The 19,478-nt window shown below is 46.4% G+C and overlaps 1 protein-coding gene across 6 annotated transcripts in view; it reads right to left on the bottom strand.

Annotated features, from left to right (window-relative positions):
- SMARCA2 (SWI/SNF related, matrix associated, actin dependent regulator of chromatin, subfamily a, member 2) overlaps window positions 1-18,805 on the bottom strand; it is a 173,516-nt gene extending 154,711 nt beyond the window's left edge. For 2 of the 6 annotated variants that reach the window (XM_067744250.1, XM_067744253.1), the window contains exons 1-3: window positions 18,665-18,805; window positions 4,739-4,999; window positions 946-1,075 (exon numbers count right to left, since the gene is read on the bottom strand). In XM_067744250.1, the coding sequence (XP_067600351.1) occupies window positions 946-1,075; window positions 4,739-4,963 (355 nt within the window). In that variant the 5' untranslated portion in view covers window positions 4,964-4,999; window positions 18,665-18,805. Of the gene's footprint in view, window positions 1-945; window positions 1,076-4,738; window positions 5,000-16,316; window positions 16,602-16,918; window positions 17,067-18,664 lie in introns of those variants that run through there. The other 4 variants (XM_067744252.1, XM_067744251.1, XM_067744254.1 and 1 more) reach the window with 4 other exon arrangements.
- Between the last annotated feature and the right edge of the window lie 673 nt (window positions 18,806-19,478).

Here is a 19,478-nt window from a genome sequence, read left to right as displayed (position 1 = left end):
AACCCCTGGTACCTGTGAATGTGACCTTATTTGGAAATAGGATCCTTGCAGATGTAATCAAGTGAAGATGAGGTCACACTGGATTAGGGTAGACTCTAATCCAATGACTGGTGCCCTTACAGGAAGAGGGAACTCTGGACACACACACAGACACACAGGCAAAATGTCATGTGGAGAGCAAGACGGAGATTGGAATGACAGATCTAGAAGCCAAGGAATGTCAAATATTGCTGGCAACCACCAGAAGCTAGAAAGAGGCAAAGAAGGATTCTTCCTTAAAAACTTCAGAGAGATCACAGCCCTACTAATACCTTGATTTCAGATTTCTGGCCTCCGGAACTTTGAGAGAATACATTTCTATTGTTTTAAGCTACCCAGCTTGCGGTAATTTGTTACAGCAGCCCTAAGAGACTAAGAGAGCCACCCACCAGCAATGACAGGTTATTCCACTGCCAGAAAAAGCCACCTTACAAAGTAGGAGTGTACAATTCAAGGGACACGGGTGGCTCATCTTACCTTCACATCTACGCTGTTACTGGGAGGCAGACCTGGAGTCTCCTCTGGCCCTGTCACTTACCGGATGTGCAAACTTAAGAAAACAAAGTAAATTCTCTGAGCTTTAGCGTCTCCATCTATAAAACTGGGGTAATATAATTCATCTCACAAGTTCAGGGTAAAGATTCTGCATGAAGTACACAAAGCACTCTGCAGAGTGCTTGGACACATGGTGGCCAGTAAAACTACTAGGATTTTGCAAAGAAAATTGCCCACATCAACCATAAAGTTGTGTTGGTGGGGATAAGGGGAGATTTCTACAGGGAAAAGAAACCGGCTGGACTCCATCCTCCTTAAACACGTTCTCTGGAAGTCATAATTAAAATAAGCAACAGGAAAGACGAAAGACTGTGGTTCAGAGCCAAAATCAAGTATGTAGCAGACACAAACCTTGGCTGTGTTGGTCCATCGGACTCTGGGGAGGGCCCATTCCTGGGTGAGGAGGTCGCATAGTGGTGCCCTTCATGGATCCACAGTGGATATCTTCCACAACCCCCTTGTCGTGCATACCATCAATGGGCTGAAACATTTACAGAAGATCAGTCAGACGTCTCTTTAAGGCATAATATTTCTATCTGGTGTTTTAAGACCCCTTCCTAAAAAGTCTTCAAAATTGTGGCGCAATCATCTATTACCCATATGATAGTCATATATTTTGACATTTATTTTACATATATTACTATTTACATAGATTTCATAGATGGGACAAAAAATAAAATAAAAAAGACTACACCAATAGGATCAGCAAAACTACCTGTGAAGTCAAAAGTTAAGGCTTTAAACAGTTGAAATGTTTTTGGTCATGTCAAAACCTGCAAAATAAAAATGAAGTTCTGTTCACAAGGTAGACAAATATAAACTATTCTTCCATACCCTCTTACGTAAGTCCTGAAACCTGCCGTAGGTTGAAGCTAGTCCAAAGTCTGAATGAAGAAAGGAAGACTCTTTGAAACGTCTGTGATGATCTATTTTTTGGTAGCTTTTTTTCATCAGAGGGGAAGGAACCATGGAAAGTTTAAAAGTTGAAAGCAGAAAGTTCCAAGGCAGTTGGGAAAAGAGGGACAGACAGGGTAGAGCGGTGAATGGGGGTAAATACTGAACGGGAAAGAGGGTGAAACAGATGAAGCTATACTACAGAGGGAGGAAGACAGAAAAAGGTTAATGGCAGAGTTTGGAAAAAAAATAAAGAACACAGGGGCTGGAAACAGGACTTGAGGTCTTGTACACAACAGACACACAATAAATAGCCATTGAATTGACACTAATCCAATCCAGAATTGGGCAATGGAGCATGTGTTTGAGAAAGGAAAAGTCTATTCCTCCCCAAACTGGAATAGCAATTTTCAAAACAGCCTGAAAGGAATATTTCCAGGAGTTTATAGAAACCAAATGACTTCAAGCAAGAAAGTATGAGTGTTTGCAGTTTTGGAGAAAGGAAAGTTAATTTCTGCAGAGTCAAAAGCATGCACTTGAAAAGAGGAGAAATTTACCATAAAGAGGATGTTCAGAAGAAAAATGGGAAGAATTTGGTATAAAGAGTGTCTCTGAGTCTGTTAAATAGTAATAATAGAGAGGAAATCAAAGCAACACAGCAGATGTATTTAGGCCACTTGTTTATTTATTTCCAGTAATGTTGAAAAGCAAAAAGCTGAAGCTCAGAGGGAGACGGAGGAGAAAGACAAGGAATAGAGCTGCCTATAAAAAGATTCTCAGAAAGTGAAGGCATCTGGTCAGCAGGTGTGAACTCCAGGCACTTCACCATGTCCTCACCCAGGGAATTATCTGAGGGACTGCGGGCTGCGGAAAAGCAGGATGAGAAAATGCAAAACTTGCAGAATGAGAGCAAAACAAAACGAAAAAGAGCATTGATGGGGGCAGAGAATAGGAGAAAATGTGACAAAGATGCTAGATAACGGAACAGAAGGGATCAGAAGATACACTTATACATAAAAACAACCCGGGGCAAAAACATAACATTAACCCAATACACTCATGCATACGTTTAACTTTTAAATGCTTAAATAGTAATAGAGGTGAGCTAAATATTTTCCTTCAAATCTTTCATTTTGGAGGTGAAACATCCTTAAACCCTTCTGAAATTATTTAACCCGCTTGGACTAAGGTTAACAAGTGACAGATCCGGTCTATAATATACTTCCCAAATTAATATGAACACAAGATGATTTAATGACTTCGATATGTCTATCTGTTCAATATGTCTCCTAAAGAATGTGATATGGAAAACGAGCAACTTTATTTCTCTACATACCTGACAAGCTAAAAATGTGTTTAAAAGAAATCAAAAAAGCAGGGAGAGAACTTGGGGATATTATAGGGCTATCCATGATATGTTGTTAAATGAAAAAGATGTTGTTTCAGAGTAATTAACAGTGATGATACGATGCTATTATGGTAAAAGGGAAAATTTTTTAAATCATACCTGAATATGCATACCTGTGCTTAGATGGTATTTTTACTGAAGATGGAGAAAAGTAAGGTGTAAAAAGCATATATAATAAGCTGTTACCAGGGGTGAACCACTTCTTTTATTTATGTCAATATGGTTTTACTTTTCAAAATAAGCATATATTAATTTTCTGATTTGAAAATCATCAAATAACAAAATTTGCAAAACATGAATCTTCCCTTCTGGGCTGCAATGCCTTACCTTAAAACTGACCTCCAGGGACTTCCCTGGTGGTGCAGTGGTTAAGAATCTGCCTGCCAATGCAGGGGACACAGTTCGAGCCCTGGTCTGGGAAGATCCCACATGCCGCGGAGCAACTAAGCCCGTGTGCTACAACTACTGAGCCTGTGCCTAGAGCCCGCGAGCCACAGCTACTGAGCCCGTGTGCCACAGCTACTGAAGCCTGTGCACCTAGAGCCTGTGCTCCACAACAAGAGAAGCCGCCGCAACGAGAAGCCTGCGCATCGCAACGAAGAGTAGCCCCCGCTCATCGCAACTAGAGAAAGCCCGTGTGCAGCAACGAAGACCCAATGCAGCCCCAAATTAAAAAAAACAAGAACAAAAAAACCCAAACTGACCTCCAGTCCTACACAATTAAAGGGAAGAATTGCTCTTTTCTGCGGTAACCTTTCTGTTTCAAACCAGTATCTCCCACAGCTTGCCTGCTTAACATCAAGAGTCATCTCCACCATCCTGTCCACCTGTGATGTCACCCGGAAAAGATGTAAAACCTCTACACATCTCTTCAGGCCTAACCTTCAGGTAATACACAATGGTCCCATAGATTTTCTATGGCTACCGCTACCTCTCAGAGCAAATTGTCACAGAGGATCATGTTTGCTTTCTCAAAAGGCCATTCTCTCTTCTTTGCATATCCTGCAAAGGCATAATGCCCACGTCATACCGTTATGCTCATCCCAACAGCAACAACCCGAATCTCATAAATGGAAGATTATTATAACCTTCGTCCAGAAACAAACAACTGGCCCTGGGTTCTGCAAAATCAGAGCTCTCTTCCAAAACCAGAATAAAGCCACTTCACAGACGGAGAGCAAAGTGCATTTTTAGCAATTCCCTAAAAACTACTTTATTTCAATCGAACATTTTTTGAAAAAATCCTTTAGGAAAGGACTCATTTTCCTTTTATTCTTTGGGACCTACGGGATCTTTTTAGGGAAGAATAATTTTCAATACGTTCATTCATGGATGATATACGGTACTTAACATACATAGTTGGAAAAAAAAAGCAAGACTTATTCACTAATATACTTATTTGCCAAGCCAAAATACCTGCAACCCACAATTCATAGGATCTCTCAGACTGCATATTGTAGAACTTCCCTGGTGGTCCAGTGGTTAAGACACCATGCTTCCAATAATGCAGAGGGCATGGGTTTGATCCCTGGTCAGGGAAGTTCCACATGCCACGTGGCGTGGCCCAAAAATAAAAATAAAAAAAGAGAGAGAGGGAGAGAGAGCTGCATATTGTAGCTAACACTTTTTAAAAAGCCAAGATCAGATCTCCCTGACTGGTGCAACATCTGTAACAATAAAAGAGCCTTAGAATGTATGTTTTCAATAATGTACAAGATAAGAGAAAGACCTAGCTTGATTCTCTTGTAAACAATAGTAGAAAAAAGAGAGGGGGGTTATCAGTGATTATTAGCCATCCATGACTCAGAAGATGGATGGATGGATGGGAGAATGAACTCTTACCTTATGCATTTGATGCATGCCTTCCTGCGGGAAGTCAGCAGACCCCATCGACGGCATAGGGTGTGAGACACTTGGAGGCCCAGGACTTGGCCCCATCATACTGTGGACGGAACCTGGGGATGGTCCAGGTCCTGGACTGGGCCCAAGAATTGGTCCAGGAGAGGGTCCCGGCCCTGGCGAAGGCCCTGGGTGGGGCATCGCACCAGGGTCTGTGGGCGTGGACATCTACTTCTCCTGACTCTGCCAGTCAGTACAGTGATACTGAGTTGGAAAGAAGAGAAAGGAATGTTTTAAACATGATGTTACGATCAGAATAAAACAGTTGTTAGTATTAGATGGTGCCATTTCCGTAACAAACATCAAACAGAACTGCCCTGTCTAGCCCAGATGTTTGAGAGAGTGTGATATATATCCATCTGCCCTAGTCTTTATGAAGACCTCTTATTTAAAATGATTCCCCGGAAAGATATAAATCATCTAAGATCCAAAAAAAGGCTCACTGGAGAAACTCAAATGTAAGACATAAGGAGAATTCTAAACAAGCTTAAAATTTATTACTGAAGCCAACAGATGCTCTTCATTACTTGGGCACCTTACAAGGCATTAACCCCCCAAAGCCATTAAAATATACACCTCCTCAAGAAATACCCAACCAAGACCCACTTGCATAAGTCAATAAGCATTCAAACTTCACAGAATTCTAGAGAGTTAAAAGGGGGAGCAAGTACAATTTCATAAACTGAGGATGAAAGGGAATTGCCAATCACGGGAAAAGAAGAGGTTAATGGCAGTCAGACAAATACGGGTTCACACAGCCGCATAGGCAATGACGCACTGAGACTAAAATGTGATGGTACGCGTAAAGCCATAGCTCTGTGCCTGGCACAACAAGCAGCCTCTCTTACTGAGCCTTACTCCCCGGGCCCTGCCACCTCCACTCCAGCAGAAACGAACAGAAGGGCAGGTTAAGATGTGGTCCTACCACCAGGTAATTAATTAAAGACCACGTGGACAGTGGAGGGCAGGGATTCATCCCGGGCCTCTCTGGGGTCCAAGACTCACACGAGACATCAACCATGACTCCTGGATCGGGGCCCACCAGAGACGTGGTATGAAAATTCCGGTTCTCCAGCAAAGCGGTATTCCATCACCCATGTGCCAAGACTTCTTGGCATCCCCACCGGGGAACTGCCTCATGGGGTGGGTACGACTGGATCTTGGATGTCAGCCAAAATGAGTAAATAAGCTGTTTTCTGAATTTTGATGGAGATGAATGATCCCAGGGTAGTCATGGTGATATATTATGTCATCTGGGGGCACACACCTGTACACACAAAACCTCTTCTGATGCCGAACTCACAGAATCCTAAGTGGACTTGCTTACCCACTGATTAGTGGCAGGGAAGAAATTAGACCATAGGGGCCGGGTCACCCACAGCAGGGCTCTTTCCATAGTGAAATGAGAGGTTAGAGGGAAAATTAAATGAAAAAAACAAAAAACCCACGTTACTTCCATTCTTAGCTAACTACCGTCACCTCTCGAGGAATCTCTAGAATGTGAGGGCCGTGAGGGTGAGGTCTGGCCCTTCTTTGCTCCTGTATCCCCAGCGCCTCCAACCAGCATGGAGTAAGTGCTCAGAAAAGATCTGAATGAAGTGTAGACAAAGTTGCAAGGGCAAACTATTAATAGAGTCAATTATTAAAAAATAAAAAAATTAAGAGAGCAATCAGGGTTTGAGGTATGTTCAAACAAAGAAATCTGAAAAGTGGAGGCAAGAATTTGGCCAATCTGATAAATGAATTAGGGCTAGAACAGGAAGGGATGAAAGGCTGCTTTGGAATGATTATAAGCAAGGGATCACTCAAACTGTTTTGCTGATACAAGATGGGACTAAGAGAACACAGTTCAAGTGATTTCTAAAACAACAGGGAAGCTTGGACAGTAAATTATAGCCTGAATTCACTAGAGAGCCAAATGTTATTATTTATTCTTTGTGATTAACAAAGCAGGCGGAAGTAACCTTTTTTTTTTTTTTTTTTTGGATTCCACCCCCTCACATATACACACACACACCCATGTTCAGTCAGCATTTTAAATTTAGGACGCTGACGTCAATTCAGGGGTACTACAAGTTAAAATGTTCTTTCATGTATATCAGCAAACTAATAAACCCCTTTATTTTTTAGTGAATAAAAGGAAATTGCTTACTTCCTGTTATGATTTACCTTGAAATTGGCTTCAATGGCTATGATGGCAAGATACCACAAGTTTGAACAATGAAGATACAAGTGCTCAGTCAGCCTGGCAGTCCTACTTTTCATGTTTTACATTTTAATATCTATTATCCCAAAATACCAACGACTTTCTGTGCATATAATGACTTTCATCTGGGAGTCTCGTAGAATGTTGTAATTAATTGTATGCAGTCCCACAGAAACGCTCATCATTTTTTGTTATAGGAAACTACTAAAAACTTCTTAGGGGGGAAACATATGAGACAGGAAATGGAAGAATACGGACATAAAGAAGAATGTTAATATAGGAACGTGTTATATAGGAAACTTTTTCGTAAGAAGAGAACCTTTAGGAGCATGCACTTAATGAATGTGTCCGTGAAACAGCATAGATGAATAAACAAGAAGCCAGCTCAGAGAAACAGCACAGTTTAACAAGGGAGCAAACCTGCCCCATCCCGCACAGCTAAGGGACCTGGACTACCGCACAACTTGAATGTGACCCTCTGGCTTCTGACTGGGAGCCCAGAGATCTTGGGTTCTGCCCACCTCAGGGCTGTCGCCAACCCTGGGGTTCCCGGGCAAAGCGTGTTTTTTTTTTCTGGGGTTTCTCAGCTTCCTCTGGGCTTGGAATCGAAGCATCTCAAGGCTCCCTGCATCTGCCTATCCAGGGCTTGCAGCATCTCCCGATTCCTCTAACCGTATGTGTGGGCATGCTCATCAGTGAACCTCCAGGGCAGGACCCGGGCTGTCCCAGGATTCACGCCACGGCACCATCACCCAAGCGTACCACAGAGGAGCACCTCTCAGAGACAAGGCCACAGTCCTGGCCTCCTATTCCTTCCTCTTCATTTCTGGTGGCAACTTCACGATGCAGCTCCAAGACACGATTAAACTTTCCCACAGAGTAGAGCAATTCGGGGGTGGAAATTACAAAGAGGTGCGAGTCTCAGGCAGAGGCGCGGGTCATTACTAAGTCCCTGTGGTTAAGGGTGAAAGTCCAGTATTGGCCAACTCAGCTTCCCCTCACCCACCCTCCCGGTCTCCCTAGGAATCCAAACCCCTTTCTTTTTTCTTCCAGGCACCGATTAAGTGATGCAGATGGGGTGGGGACAGTGGGGACAGGCACAGGGCGGATGGGGGAGAGGCGATGGCTCCAGTAACCTTGAGAGGGCAGGAGTGCCAGGTCTCTCCGCAAGATAACACTCAAAATCTATTTTTATTTTGTGTTGGGGGGCGGGGCGGGGAAGTTTTACATTGTCACCAAAAAGAACGGCCTGTTCCATAATTACATGGCCAATATAAGGAAGAAAACGTGTCTGTGTGTAAGGAGGTTAGGCACACAGACCTCCCCGTACCCTGGCATTGCCAGGCCCCTCTCCTCCCCTCAACGCTTCCCTCCACCTCACACCAGCACTCCCTGAGGGCCAGGCCACTGCGTTCTTAGCCAAGAATTTTTCAGCAGTACACCCTGTCTTTTTTCGTCCTGACCCTGCCTTTACAACCGGGGAGTGTGCGCTTTTTAAAAATAAAAGTCGCTGGAGCTTCCCACAACTCCAACCACTGTAGACATCCTCCCTCAGCCCCAATTCCCTTCCTCTCCCCTTTACAGAAAGCCCCAGCACACCCATCTGCATATTAAAAGGAGTTCAACTTCATGGAATTTTAAGGGTCACCAGCCCAACCATGACAACCAGGACAGAACGTCTACCGTCCTGTCTCGCTCCAATCAGCTGAAAGCTCCCCACACTCGCAGTAATACTTCAACACAACCCCATGTGCTTCACAATCATTTCAGGGACTTGACTTGAGGACACATTTGGTCACGTCCCCATTTAAAGGAGGAGGGCAGGAAGGGACCACAGAGCTTGCCCAGAGTCACATCTGTGAGTAGAGTTTTTTATCTCTTCACTCCTGGCCCAATACCGAGTCACGGCACCATCAGGCAAGCCAGGCCATCCACCAGTGTGGAGAGCTGTCACTCAGGCTGAGCAACGATGCACAGGGGTGCGACGCGGAGGATGCAGAAGCAAAGATGGAAACGATGGGAGATGTCGCGAGGACTGGGATTCGGCTGTGATCCTATGTTAATGTGCGAAGGGACAGAGAAGTGAAGAAAAGCCCTCGAGAGAATATGAGGCAGAGACAATGTTATGAACCTAAGAGGTCGGTGATGTTTAATCAAAGATCCAGAGGACCTGTTTTAGTCATCTATTCCCAACTGTCCTGGCTCTCCCCTGGGCACAAGGCATGGAGGATGTACAGAAATGACCAGAGGGCTTACCCAGGGCTCTGCAACTCTGACAGGGAAACAGGACTTATCCATAAACAGCAGTGAGAAAAAAAAAAAAAAAAAAAAAAGAACATGCAAGTTCCTGCAAGACCAGAAGGGGTATAGCTAGAGTGTCCACTCTAGTCACGGGCAGGAGAGAGGACTTACAGCTTGGAGGGCGGAGGCAAGAAAAGGGAATTAAGGGAGGCTTCGTGGAGAAGGTGCCATTTCTGCTAGGCCTTGCAGTAAAAATAGATAATAAACAAATGTTTCCTAGCAACTTGTGTTTTCTAGTCACAGAAAGAGTTTGGGGGGAAGCACAACCTGCACTAGACAACACCTCTTAAATAACTTCACGAAACGTAATAAGGAAGCGTGGGGTGATCTTGAATCTCCAGCAGACCTTTATCTCTTCTGCATTTACAGAAAGACTTTGGGGTACAGGTCGAAGGTGGAATATGAGAAATAAAAGTTAGGCCCGGTTCACATCCCTAAGAATAACTGTTGTTTTCAAGTTTTCTGGCTGTTATGGAGAACGATTAAGGCTCAGGAGATAGTTAAGATAAGAGTTCTTTTTATGTCTGTTTGCTGATTCAGACTGTCTCCCCTGACCCTGAAGGTTTTCTCTGTAGCTTTCTCTGTAAATGAATTGAGAATTCCCCCACAAGAAGTAGCAACATCTCTAGAACTGGAACACAAGTGCTGCTGTTCTTGATGGGGGAGTAGAGAGTAGGTAAGAACAGCAAGGAAGATAAAAGAAATAAATCTACCAGAAGTTTCTTTTTTAGAGGCCAAGGTTGTCTGGATAGGTGGTGAAATATACCCAAAGCCCTCGTGCTTCTTGGTCTGAGACGCGCAACTTTACACAGTGCACGAAATGATTTGTGCCACAGATAAAAACCACACTGTGCTTAGAGTGAACATTCTACGTGGCTGGCCTGAAACTCGAGAAAAGCATGGAAAACATCTTTCTCGTTGTCATTCCTGGCGGTTTACCATTCGAAGTCGAGGTTGTTTTAAAAAGTGGTTGGATGAAAAGTGTACTGTGTTTGCTGGGCTTCTGCGAACTCCGCATCGTTGAGTCAAGGAAAGGAATTAGGATGCAAGCGGCTGCCCTCACTTGGAATGAAAAGCCTTGGGACCGTCCCTGCCCAGAGTCAGACCTGGCAGGGGCTCCAAAGCAGATCAGTGCAGGACAAGAGAGAAAACAAACTTCAGGGGCCAATTACAGCCCCGTGAGCCCCAGGCACTGCCTTAACAGGAACCTGGCTCTTGACATTATCACCCTAGACATACCATGAGCTGCCTTCTCAGAAGAGCCTACCTGTGATGCAATTCCATGACCTCTTTGGTAAGGACAGCCAATGTTTCCACAAAGGAAAAATTCTTTTAAGCAGGGTGTTTACAAGAAAACCCAAAGTACTAGAAGCTCCTCAACAAAAAAGCACTCCGGCAGAGCAACCCTCTAACCCAAAATCCATGTCCACTGGTCGTTACAAAGGTAATCACGGACAACGATCGCTTCTTAAATTCAGCTGAACCCAAACTGCTAGGTAACTGGTCAAAACCAAAACAGACCAACCAACAAAAACTAGTAGCAGAGCGTGACACCCTGAAATGTAATTCGTGTGTATTTACACACACACCCATCCTTCCTAGGTTCTGTTAGGCCCCTTTGCAAGGCAACCTCATTTGGGATGCTGATAAGAATCAATGATGGCCACTTTCATCTCTGTCTGCTAAGATAATTTTATTTATACACGAAACATGTAAGAGTCTGAAATACATACTGTAAGAACTTTTTCTGGCTGAGATGGCACACGTTGACTTCGCAGTAAAACTTGACCATTATATGCTGAATGAACCCCAGCAGACCAGTGAGATGCCCCACTTTCCCCGACTTTCACAGCAGCAACAAAAATTCAAGCATGAACCCTTCAAGTTCACTGCAATTAAAATGAATAATGGCCATTTACAGTGTTAATCTGCCATTAAAAAATAAATCACCACGTAGTTTATTTGACCTCTGAATTTCAAGTTCTCTTTTACAAAACAGGCATAATAGTAGTCAGCTACCTCAATTTTTTTTTTTTTTTTTTGCGGTACACGGGCCTCTCACTGTTGTGGCCTCTCCCATTGCGGAGCACAGGCTCCGGACGCGCAGGCTCAGCGGCCATGGCTCACGGGCCCAGCCGCTCCGCGGCATGTGGGATCCTCCTGGACCGGGGCACGAACCCGTGTCCCCTGCATCGGCAGGTGGACTCTCAACGACTGCGCCACCAGGGAAGCCCGCTACCTCAATTTTGATATGAAGCAAATAAAGTATTACATGTGAAAACACCTTGTGAGCTATCGTATAAAAAGGTACGTTATGGCGAGGATCCTTCTGAAGCCTTCAATTCCCACCCTGGACTTGAATTCACCGTCTGCTAGATTAATCTAACATACTTTTTGTTCATGAATTCCCTTGCTCCAAACTTCTGAGAGAAACCTCCAACACACTCTGGATAAAACATTCATGCTTTAGCCTGGAAATCAAGTCTTTCTACCTTCTCCAACTTGTATCTTTTGAAAATTCTTCCCAACTGGAACCTCTTGCCCTGGGCAACCAGGTCAAAATTGGTCCATTGGTCTTCTCACAGTTTCTTTAGGCTCGGGCCCTGTGATCTCAGGACTTTCTCCTGATCTCATATGATCAGCACCCACCACCCCACGCCTGCCCTCCTCTGGCCACAATCGTCCTCCATCTCGAAGACTCCATCTACCCCATGCACTCAAGAGAGCCCATCCTGATCTCTCCCTGTATCAAGTGGTCTGTGCGGTGTACAATTTGCTATTCATACGTGTTCAGGCACGTTCTTTGTAAGACATAAATTCTCGATTGCAGATCATTCATTTTTTACAGATTTATAGACTTTGCTTAATAGCATTTTAGTGCATGTAAGAATCCAGCACAACAGCAAACGGCAAAAGAGCTGCAAATATTTGCAAAGCTATTACATGCCCAGCTTTCCTCACGGACATTCAATTTCCAAGTTCAATGACTTAACTCCCAGTAGGATGGTAAAAACTGGACAATACAACCTCAAGCAGGTAAAGAAATACAGTCATTCTAAACAAGAAAACACAATCCTAACACAAACTGATAGAGAACTTCCCTTGGACTTCTGTTAACCTGTGAGATAACATATCCCAATGCTTTTTGGTCAAAGATTTTTTTGCTGTTTTTAAGTAACTTTAATTCCACAATTCTGAATTCAGTTTGAACAAACAAACAAACAAAAAAAGAGAGAGGGGGGGGGAGTTATATTTAATGGGTTTTAAACTTCAAATTTATTTCAACTTCTATGAATTCCATTCATCAATTTACAAAAGGGTCAGCCCTTTCAAAAGGGTCAATATTTCAATTAGGTCAGTTTCTAAAAAGTTTCTAAAATATTAGTGCTTGCAGAGAGGTAGATGATATATTGGCAGAAGACTGAGGCTTAATATATGCGGAACCTAGAAAAATGGTACAGATGAACCGGTTTGCAGGGCAGAAATTGAGACACAGATGTAGAGAACAGACGTATGGACACCAAGGGGGGAAAGCGGCGGGGGGTAGTGGTGGTGTGATGAATTGAGAGATTGGGATTGACATGTATACACTGATGTGTATAAAATGGATGACTAATAAGAACCTGCTGTATAAAAATATAAATAAAATAAAATTCAAAAAAAAAACCAAAAACGAAGACTGATGCTTATACACGACCTAAAATTACATAGAATACTGTCATCTTTTCAAAAGTATAAAATTATACAGCCATATTCCCCGATGGTAACTGAATGTTCTGAAAGTCTTATATCTAATAAAACATTACAATTCATAGTCGGCTTCAGTTACATAATAATGTATCATGAAGTCCAGAAAGGCACCACTTATGTAAATATTTCAGTCAAAAATCCTGTATTTCATATCTAAAGCATCATTCTAAATGAGTGAATTACTTACTTATTCTCTCATAATTAAAATTAAATAATGTTTATATCCAACATTCAAAAGATTCAACTATTTAGCTCCTGAATTTCATCAGCTGTGTTATATGTTTTGCTAAAGTATAATTATTCAAGTATCTTTGACTGTATCTTTAAAATCTCCAATATAACCAAAACACTTTCCAAAAAAGTGCTATATTAATATGAGGGAAAAAAGTAATAATAAACAGTAATAAAGTTGTAAAGTTTTCCAAACCCAGGTTGCAGGATCCCATTTAACTTGGTGATAAATATCTTAGGCAAATAAATACGCTATGTTTCATAATGACTCTGGCAGAACTAAGTTTTAGAGTCCTATATTCCCTGGAAAATATAGTCACGACTTTCTATGCAGAAAAAATAAACACCCCAGGGCTTCCTAAATACTCTACCAAATAACCTACCACCACCTGTATTTTCTATTCCCAACTACTTATAGAATGATCCATGACTTTATGAACTGGCTAGAGATTAAAGTTCCATAAACAAATACTTCCAAAGACGACAGAAAATTCAGCATCCTCTATGGTTCAAAAACAAACTACAGGACACATGTAAGAAAAAGGAGCAATTGAGATGATCATTCTTTTATAGAAAAAAAGTGACCAAAAAAAAAAAAAAATCAGAAGCAGCTCCCCAAAACGGCTTTTCACATCAGGGAAATGTTCTCATCTGTTCACCAGAAATACTGCAGGAGAAAAATGTGGCTCATTTACGAAGAGTTTTCTAAGGCCACTCATGGTCAGCAACAAATTGTCCATGACTTCCCTTAAAATCATCTTGACCAGAAACAGCGTGAATCAAAACTTCTGGTGGCTAAATCAGGTCTGATCAACCCAGCCTCAATATACTAGTGCTGGGAAACACTCCTTAGCATTATATTTGTGACAGTTCAGTTGTTCTCATGGCACCATGTCAAGATGTCATAAATAGTGATTTATTATTTCTCTGGAGTATCGAAAAGCTGCTGACCTAGGAGAGTTTGACAAAGGCCTTGTTTACAAAGGAAGACTGCTAAAGGGGAAAAAAAGCCAGCATGAAAACACTAGAGGATGGTACCTCTTCTATAATATATGAAAGTCTTCTCTTTTATGGTCTTGTTCCAATACATAATAAGCCCTCAAATTGAAATGTCAAAATATTACCAGAATATAAGGGGTATCCCGATGATCTCCTAGAAGAGCATGGTATGTACTTTCATGCTCGCCTGTAAAATAACTTATCTTAAACTTAGTCAAAGAAAAAAGGTTTCAATAATTATTTCTTCGCCAAAGTGGTACTTTCTGGTTATAGTGTCAGAAATATTTTAAACAGAATCCAAAGATTAACAATATGACAAGTGCAGAGGCACTTTTTTTTTTTTTTGGTCAATTCCAAGCCTCAGGTGTTGGTCAAAGCACTTTTTAAGAAACTTGACGAGAAATGCTCAAAAACCACTTTAAAAAAACGAACAAAAGAAAAGATCTAAGGCTGCTTTGAACACACTCTGGCGGTGAATATTTTCTGTGAAACCCCACAGTGCAGCCAGTCCCCGAGCTGGGATGTAACTGATGTCACTGAGGAGAGAAAAGCTGCATGTAAGGAAGCACCCCCTCACCTCTGCCAATTCTTCAAGGGTTCTGATACCCCAAACTCCTGATTTATTTTACAGTGTTCTTCAACAATATGGCTTCTCTCTTTAATGCCCCCAACAAGGTAGAGGGGAGGCTGTCTACAGGTTTGGTTTTTTATTTCCGGTCATAAATATCTTTTGTACCTAATAGGCATCTCCAAATCCCCTCTTTCCAGCAGCAAACATTCCAAGTTGTCAGGGAGCTTCAAAAAAAAAAAAAGTCCAGGAGAATAAAAGGGCAATTAGATTCTTAAAAGAGAAAGTGTGTTCTATTTGCATAACAATGCACCAACTTGGATTCAAACCTGCCACACCTCTTAACACTTCACCAGTGAGCTAGAAGTAGGCTAGAAGCCTAGCAAGTCTAGTGTAGGCAAACAAGACTGGGGTAGTGGTCCCCCCAAAAAATGGTGGAAAATATCACTGAAACATTTGAATGTGCATATATAAGTCTACACGCACATGTAACACTGGGCATGGCTTTTATTTCAGTACAGATCTCAGAGGTTTCTGAGTCTTACGTACATGGTCAGACAGGAATTTTCTTCCACTCAGTACTCAAGCAACAATCTTTCTGTTCCTACAAGCATTCTCTTCCAACAGCCAGGTGTAAATTAAAAAGTCCTTTGAAATGGAAGTTTAAATTTGAACTCTGCTATTGGTAACGCATAGACGTTAAAAATAACCACTCAGTGCAGTAGACAAACGTGTATCCTTAATGTCTTCCTTATGCTCTAAAATCACACATAGTTAGGAACACAGCCTACCTAATAACCAGGAGATAAGGATGACACCTCTCCATAAAATACCGACCCGGGTCGCTTTGCTTTTTCAAAAGCACCAACCTCCGTCAGGTTAAGGAGGAGAAAAGAAAGAAAGAAAGAAAAGGGACAACCTTGCAAAACTCTCCCAAAAGTTATATAAACAAAGGAGGGGGGAAGCCCAGTATGGGCTTTGCACCCATGTGCTACTAAAGTTACATAACACCCGCTGCAGACATTAAAGAAGAAATGGATTCGGCACAACAGCCCCACTTCCCTCGACTCCCCAGCCTGTCTCCTGCTCTTAAAAAATCTAAGCGCCTGGCAGGACCAAGTGGACGACTCTGAATATTTATTTTATTGTTGGAGTAAATACTGCGAGAGTTGGAGGCACGTTTAGGCCCGAAGTTTGCATGTGCAACGGCCCCAAGGCGCAGCGACTCCACTCCCCAGACCCGGAGAAGAACTGACAAGGGACAGCAGCCAGCAAGGCCTTCTTCTTCCCCTCGCGGTGCCTCCCGCTGGAAAGTTTTCCACGCGATCGATCGGAGGGTCGGGAGCCGGCTTCCCCCGCCTGCCTGACTTCACAGGCGCGGCGAGCCGGGAGACCGGAGGGGGCCGGCAGGGAAAGAGCTGGAAAGCTCTGCACAGGGCGGGCGGCGGCGGCGCAGTAATCCTTACCTGGGGGACACGGAACAAAAAAGGCGCGGGGCTCGCCGAGCCTGCAGTGGCAGCGCGGCCGGCAGCCCAGAGCGGGTCTTCCCCGCCCGAGCCCTAGGCCGGCGCCAGAGTCCGCGGCCCGGCCCCGGCCGCCGCTGCCGCTTCCTCCCTCGCGCGCGTCATGTCACGGCGATCAAACATGTCTGTGTGCGCTTCGCTGCTGTGACTTCCTGATTCTCTGCCGCTCGCGCGCGCACACTCACACTCACAGTCAGCCACACGCACACGCCAACCCCCCACCCCACCCCAGCCCCCGCCACCAAATCTCGCCTTGTCCTCCCCCGGCTCCCGGGCAGGGCGCGGGCAGGACCGGCTGCCCGCGCCGCTGCTCGCGACGCACCGGCCCCGGCGCGCACTCACGCACTCACACTCCCGCGCAGCCACACTCGCGCCGGCCCCGAGGGCGCCGAGACGCGAGCTGCGGGAGCTCGCTGCCCCCTCCCACCCTCCCTCCCTACTTAGCCTCCCAGCCAAACTTTTTTTTTTCTGCCTGATCCACGTCCAACTTCCCTCCGCCCCCCCCCACCTCCACCCCCCAGCAGTCCGGCCAGCCCCTTGCTCACCAGGATCCGCTGCAAACTGCAACCCGGATAAAAATAATAATGCAATCCAGGCGGCGGAGGCGGGGGCGAGCGCGCAGACACTGGCGGGAGGCGATTTCCCCGCGTGTACCGGAAACCGGCCGAGCGCCGGGACCCGGGAGCGGGTGTCCCCCGGAGCCCGCACCGCTGCGCCCCGCCCCGCGCGGTGCAACTGCGCCCAGGCTGCGAGGCCTCGGTGTGCGCCCGCAAACGGAGGGCGACTAGGGGCTGGCGCGCCGGACTGGTTATTTGGGGAAGTGCATCGCGACACCTTTGCAGATGGCATGGCCGTGTTTTGCAAAACAAACGGGGGAAGGGAAGACGGCTAGATGGAGGGGGGAAGCAGAGAAAGGAGTAAACCAGGTTGGGATGGGAATAAAGCAAACTCGAAAGCAAGGAGTGAGAAGGAAGAGGTGCGTGTCATCGTTGGGGGGAGGCTCTCTCCCGGTCACCCCGCCTCCCGCCCTCGCCAGCCTCCCCATTCCTCCCCCCCCCACCCCCCGCAGCCCTTCCCCTTCTCCGGCGAACGCCACGGCCGCTGCCCGGGTGCGCGCGGGTCCTGTTTGTGACAGTCAGGCAGAGAGGATTATCCGGATCATGGCCTCCCCGGCCCGCAGCCACGGTGGCTCCCCTAGCACCCGGATGATAGCGGGCGACCCACGCCCGCGGTTTCCGCATCTCGAGCTAGGGGAAGACGCAAAGCAAAAGAAAACAAACCCGGGAAGGGGGAGGGCAGGGTAACTGAGCCCGGCAGGCACCTCCGACCTCCTTCTTCGGGACCTCCTCCCTCCCTCCCAGCAGTGCGGTCCGGGCTGGACACCCCGAACTTCAACACCCGAGCCCGCGCGGCCGCCAGGTACCAGGGGCAGGGACGTCCGCAGTGCCCCGGGCGCAGCAGCCCCCTGCCCACCCGGAGCCCCTTTGCCTAAAGGCCTGCCTACCGGTCAGCGCCCCCATCCCCGCCCGAGGGAACGCGCGAAGTGGAGGTGACACCTCCGACGCCGCACGCACCGGCCCCGTGGCGTCGGCTGCCGCCGCTTCGGCGCGCCAGCTTCGGCTTCTCCCGCCGCGATCCGCTTGCGTCTCCGCAGCCGGAGCCCTTTAAACAAGTCCCAGGGAAGCGGGTGGCAGCCGCGTTCGTTGGCGCCCCGCCGCCAGCCCGGGCTCCTCGCCCTCCTCTCCCGCTCGCCTTCCAACTCTTCCGGGGAAGACTGCTCTGGAAGAACTGTCGCGTTTCCATCCTCCTTCCCGGTCCTCCTGCCAACCCCCCGCCACCCTAGCTTTTATGGGAATGGGGGGATTGCAACCTTGCCGAGTGTGTGTGTTGCAACCTGGAGTTAGCAGCGCATCGCTGACTGCTTACCTAGGGTCAAGGCTGTGGTTTGTTGGGATGTTCCTCCCCTTGCCTCCTTGAAGTAGTCATTATTACTGTTATTATTAGAACAGCAAGGTTCGGCTGAAACTTTCCGGTTTCTCCCACCGCCTCGCGGGAGCTGCTGTTAGAGCATTCCACCTGAGGCCCGCAGGGAGGAGGCGGGCTTTTTTTGTTGTAGCGATTGGCCCGCCTGTTTGTTTTGGTCTCCGTGCATGCACAATAAATAATAATTAGGATAATAATGAATAATCCCCGGCGAAGGCGGCGCGGTGCCGGAGGGGTTTGTGCCGCGGCTGCAGCCCGGAGGCCGGAGGGAGGGGAAAGAGGAGAAAGCAGTTGTAAGTTATATTTACCTTGTTCTCGAGGAGTGTGCTGGCTGAATCTCTTCCCTCTGTGAGTCACCCGGAGTACAGAAACAGAGGGAGAGAGGACTAGATTATGAATATGACTTCATTGATGACAGCCATCCCCTCCTCTTCCTAAACTCCGGCTCCGCCCCGCGTCCCACCCTCACCGCCTCCACCGGCGCCGGAAGGCGCGCCGCAGTTGGCCCCGTGCGCCGCTCTTCCCTGCCCGCCTGGGCGCGGGTTGGCGGGACGCGCCTGTCACTCGCCCCGCTCAGCGACTCCCGAAGCTCGGAGGGGAGGAGGGGGCGGTGTGCAAGAATGTGGATCGAGACAGCTCTACTGTATGCGTGGATCCGTGTGTGTCTGCAAGGCGCCGAGTCTCTGGCCGTGTTTGTGCGTGGAACAGAGAAACTGCGCAGGACGCAGAAAGCCCGGCGACCTGATGGAGTTGGGCGCCCGTTATCCCTTCCCGGCGGTCTTCCAGGGCCGCTGCTGGGCTCCTCGGGAGGCTGGGAAGCGGAGGAGGCAAAGCGAAAGGGAGGACAGCCGTAGTAATAGCGCGTAGTAGTTTGGGGTTATGTGAAGAAGGTGCTGGAATTTAACTGCGCCTCCGCCTGCCAGAGCGAGCCTGCAGAGGGAAAGGGAGGGGACGAGGGGAGGGCTCCGAGTGGCACCAAAGCTGTTTGTGGCACAGCGTTGACCATGAGAAAAAACAGGCATCGACGTGCTGCCCGAAACTTTTTCTCCCCTACCCTGCCCCACCCCCCAAGGCTGTAATTATAAATCTCTCTTTCTCCCCCCCGTAAAAAGGAAGGCGGGC

The sequence above is a fragment of the Pseudorca crassidens genome, chromosome 7 (genome assembly GCF_039906515.1).
Source record: "Pseudorca crassidens isolate mPseCra1 chromosome 7, mPseCra1.hap1, whole genome shotgun sequence".
Lineage (NCBI taxonomy): Eukaryota > Metazoa > Chordata > Mammalia > Artiodactyla > Delphinidae > Pseudorca > Pseudorca crassidens.
This window is presented reverse-complemented; position numbering and strand designations above follow the sequence as displayed.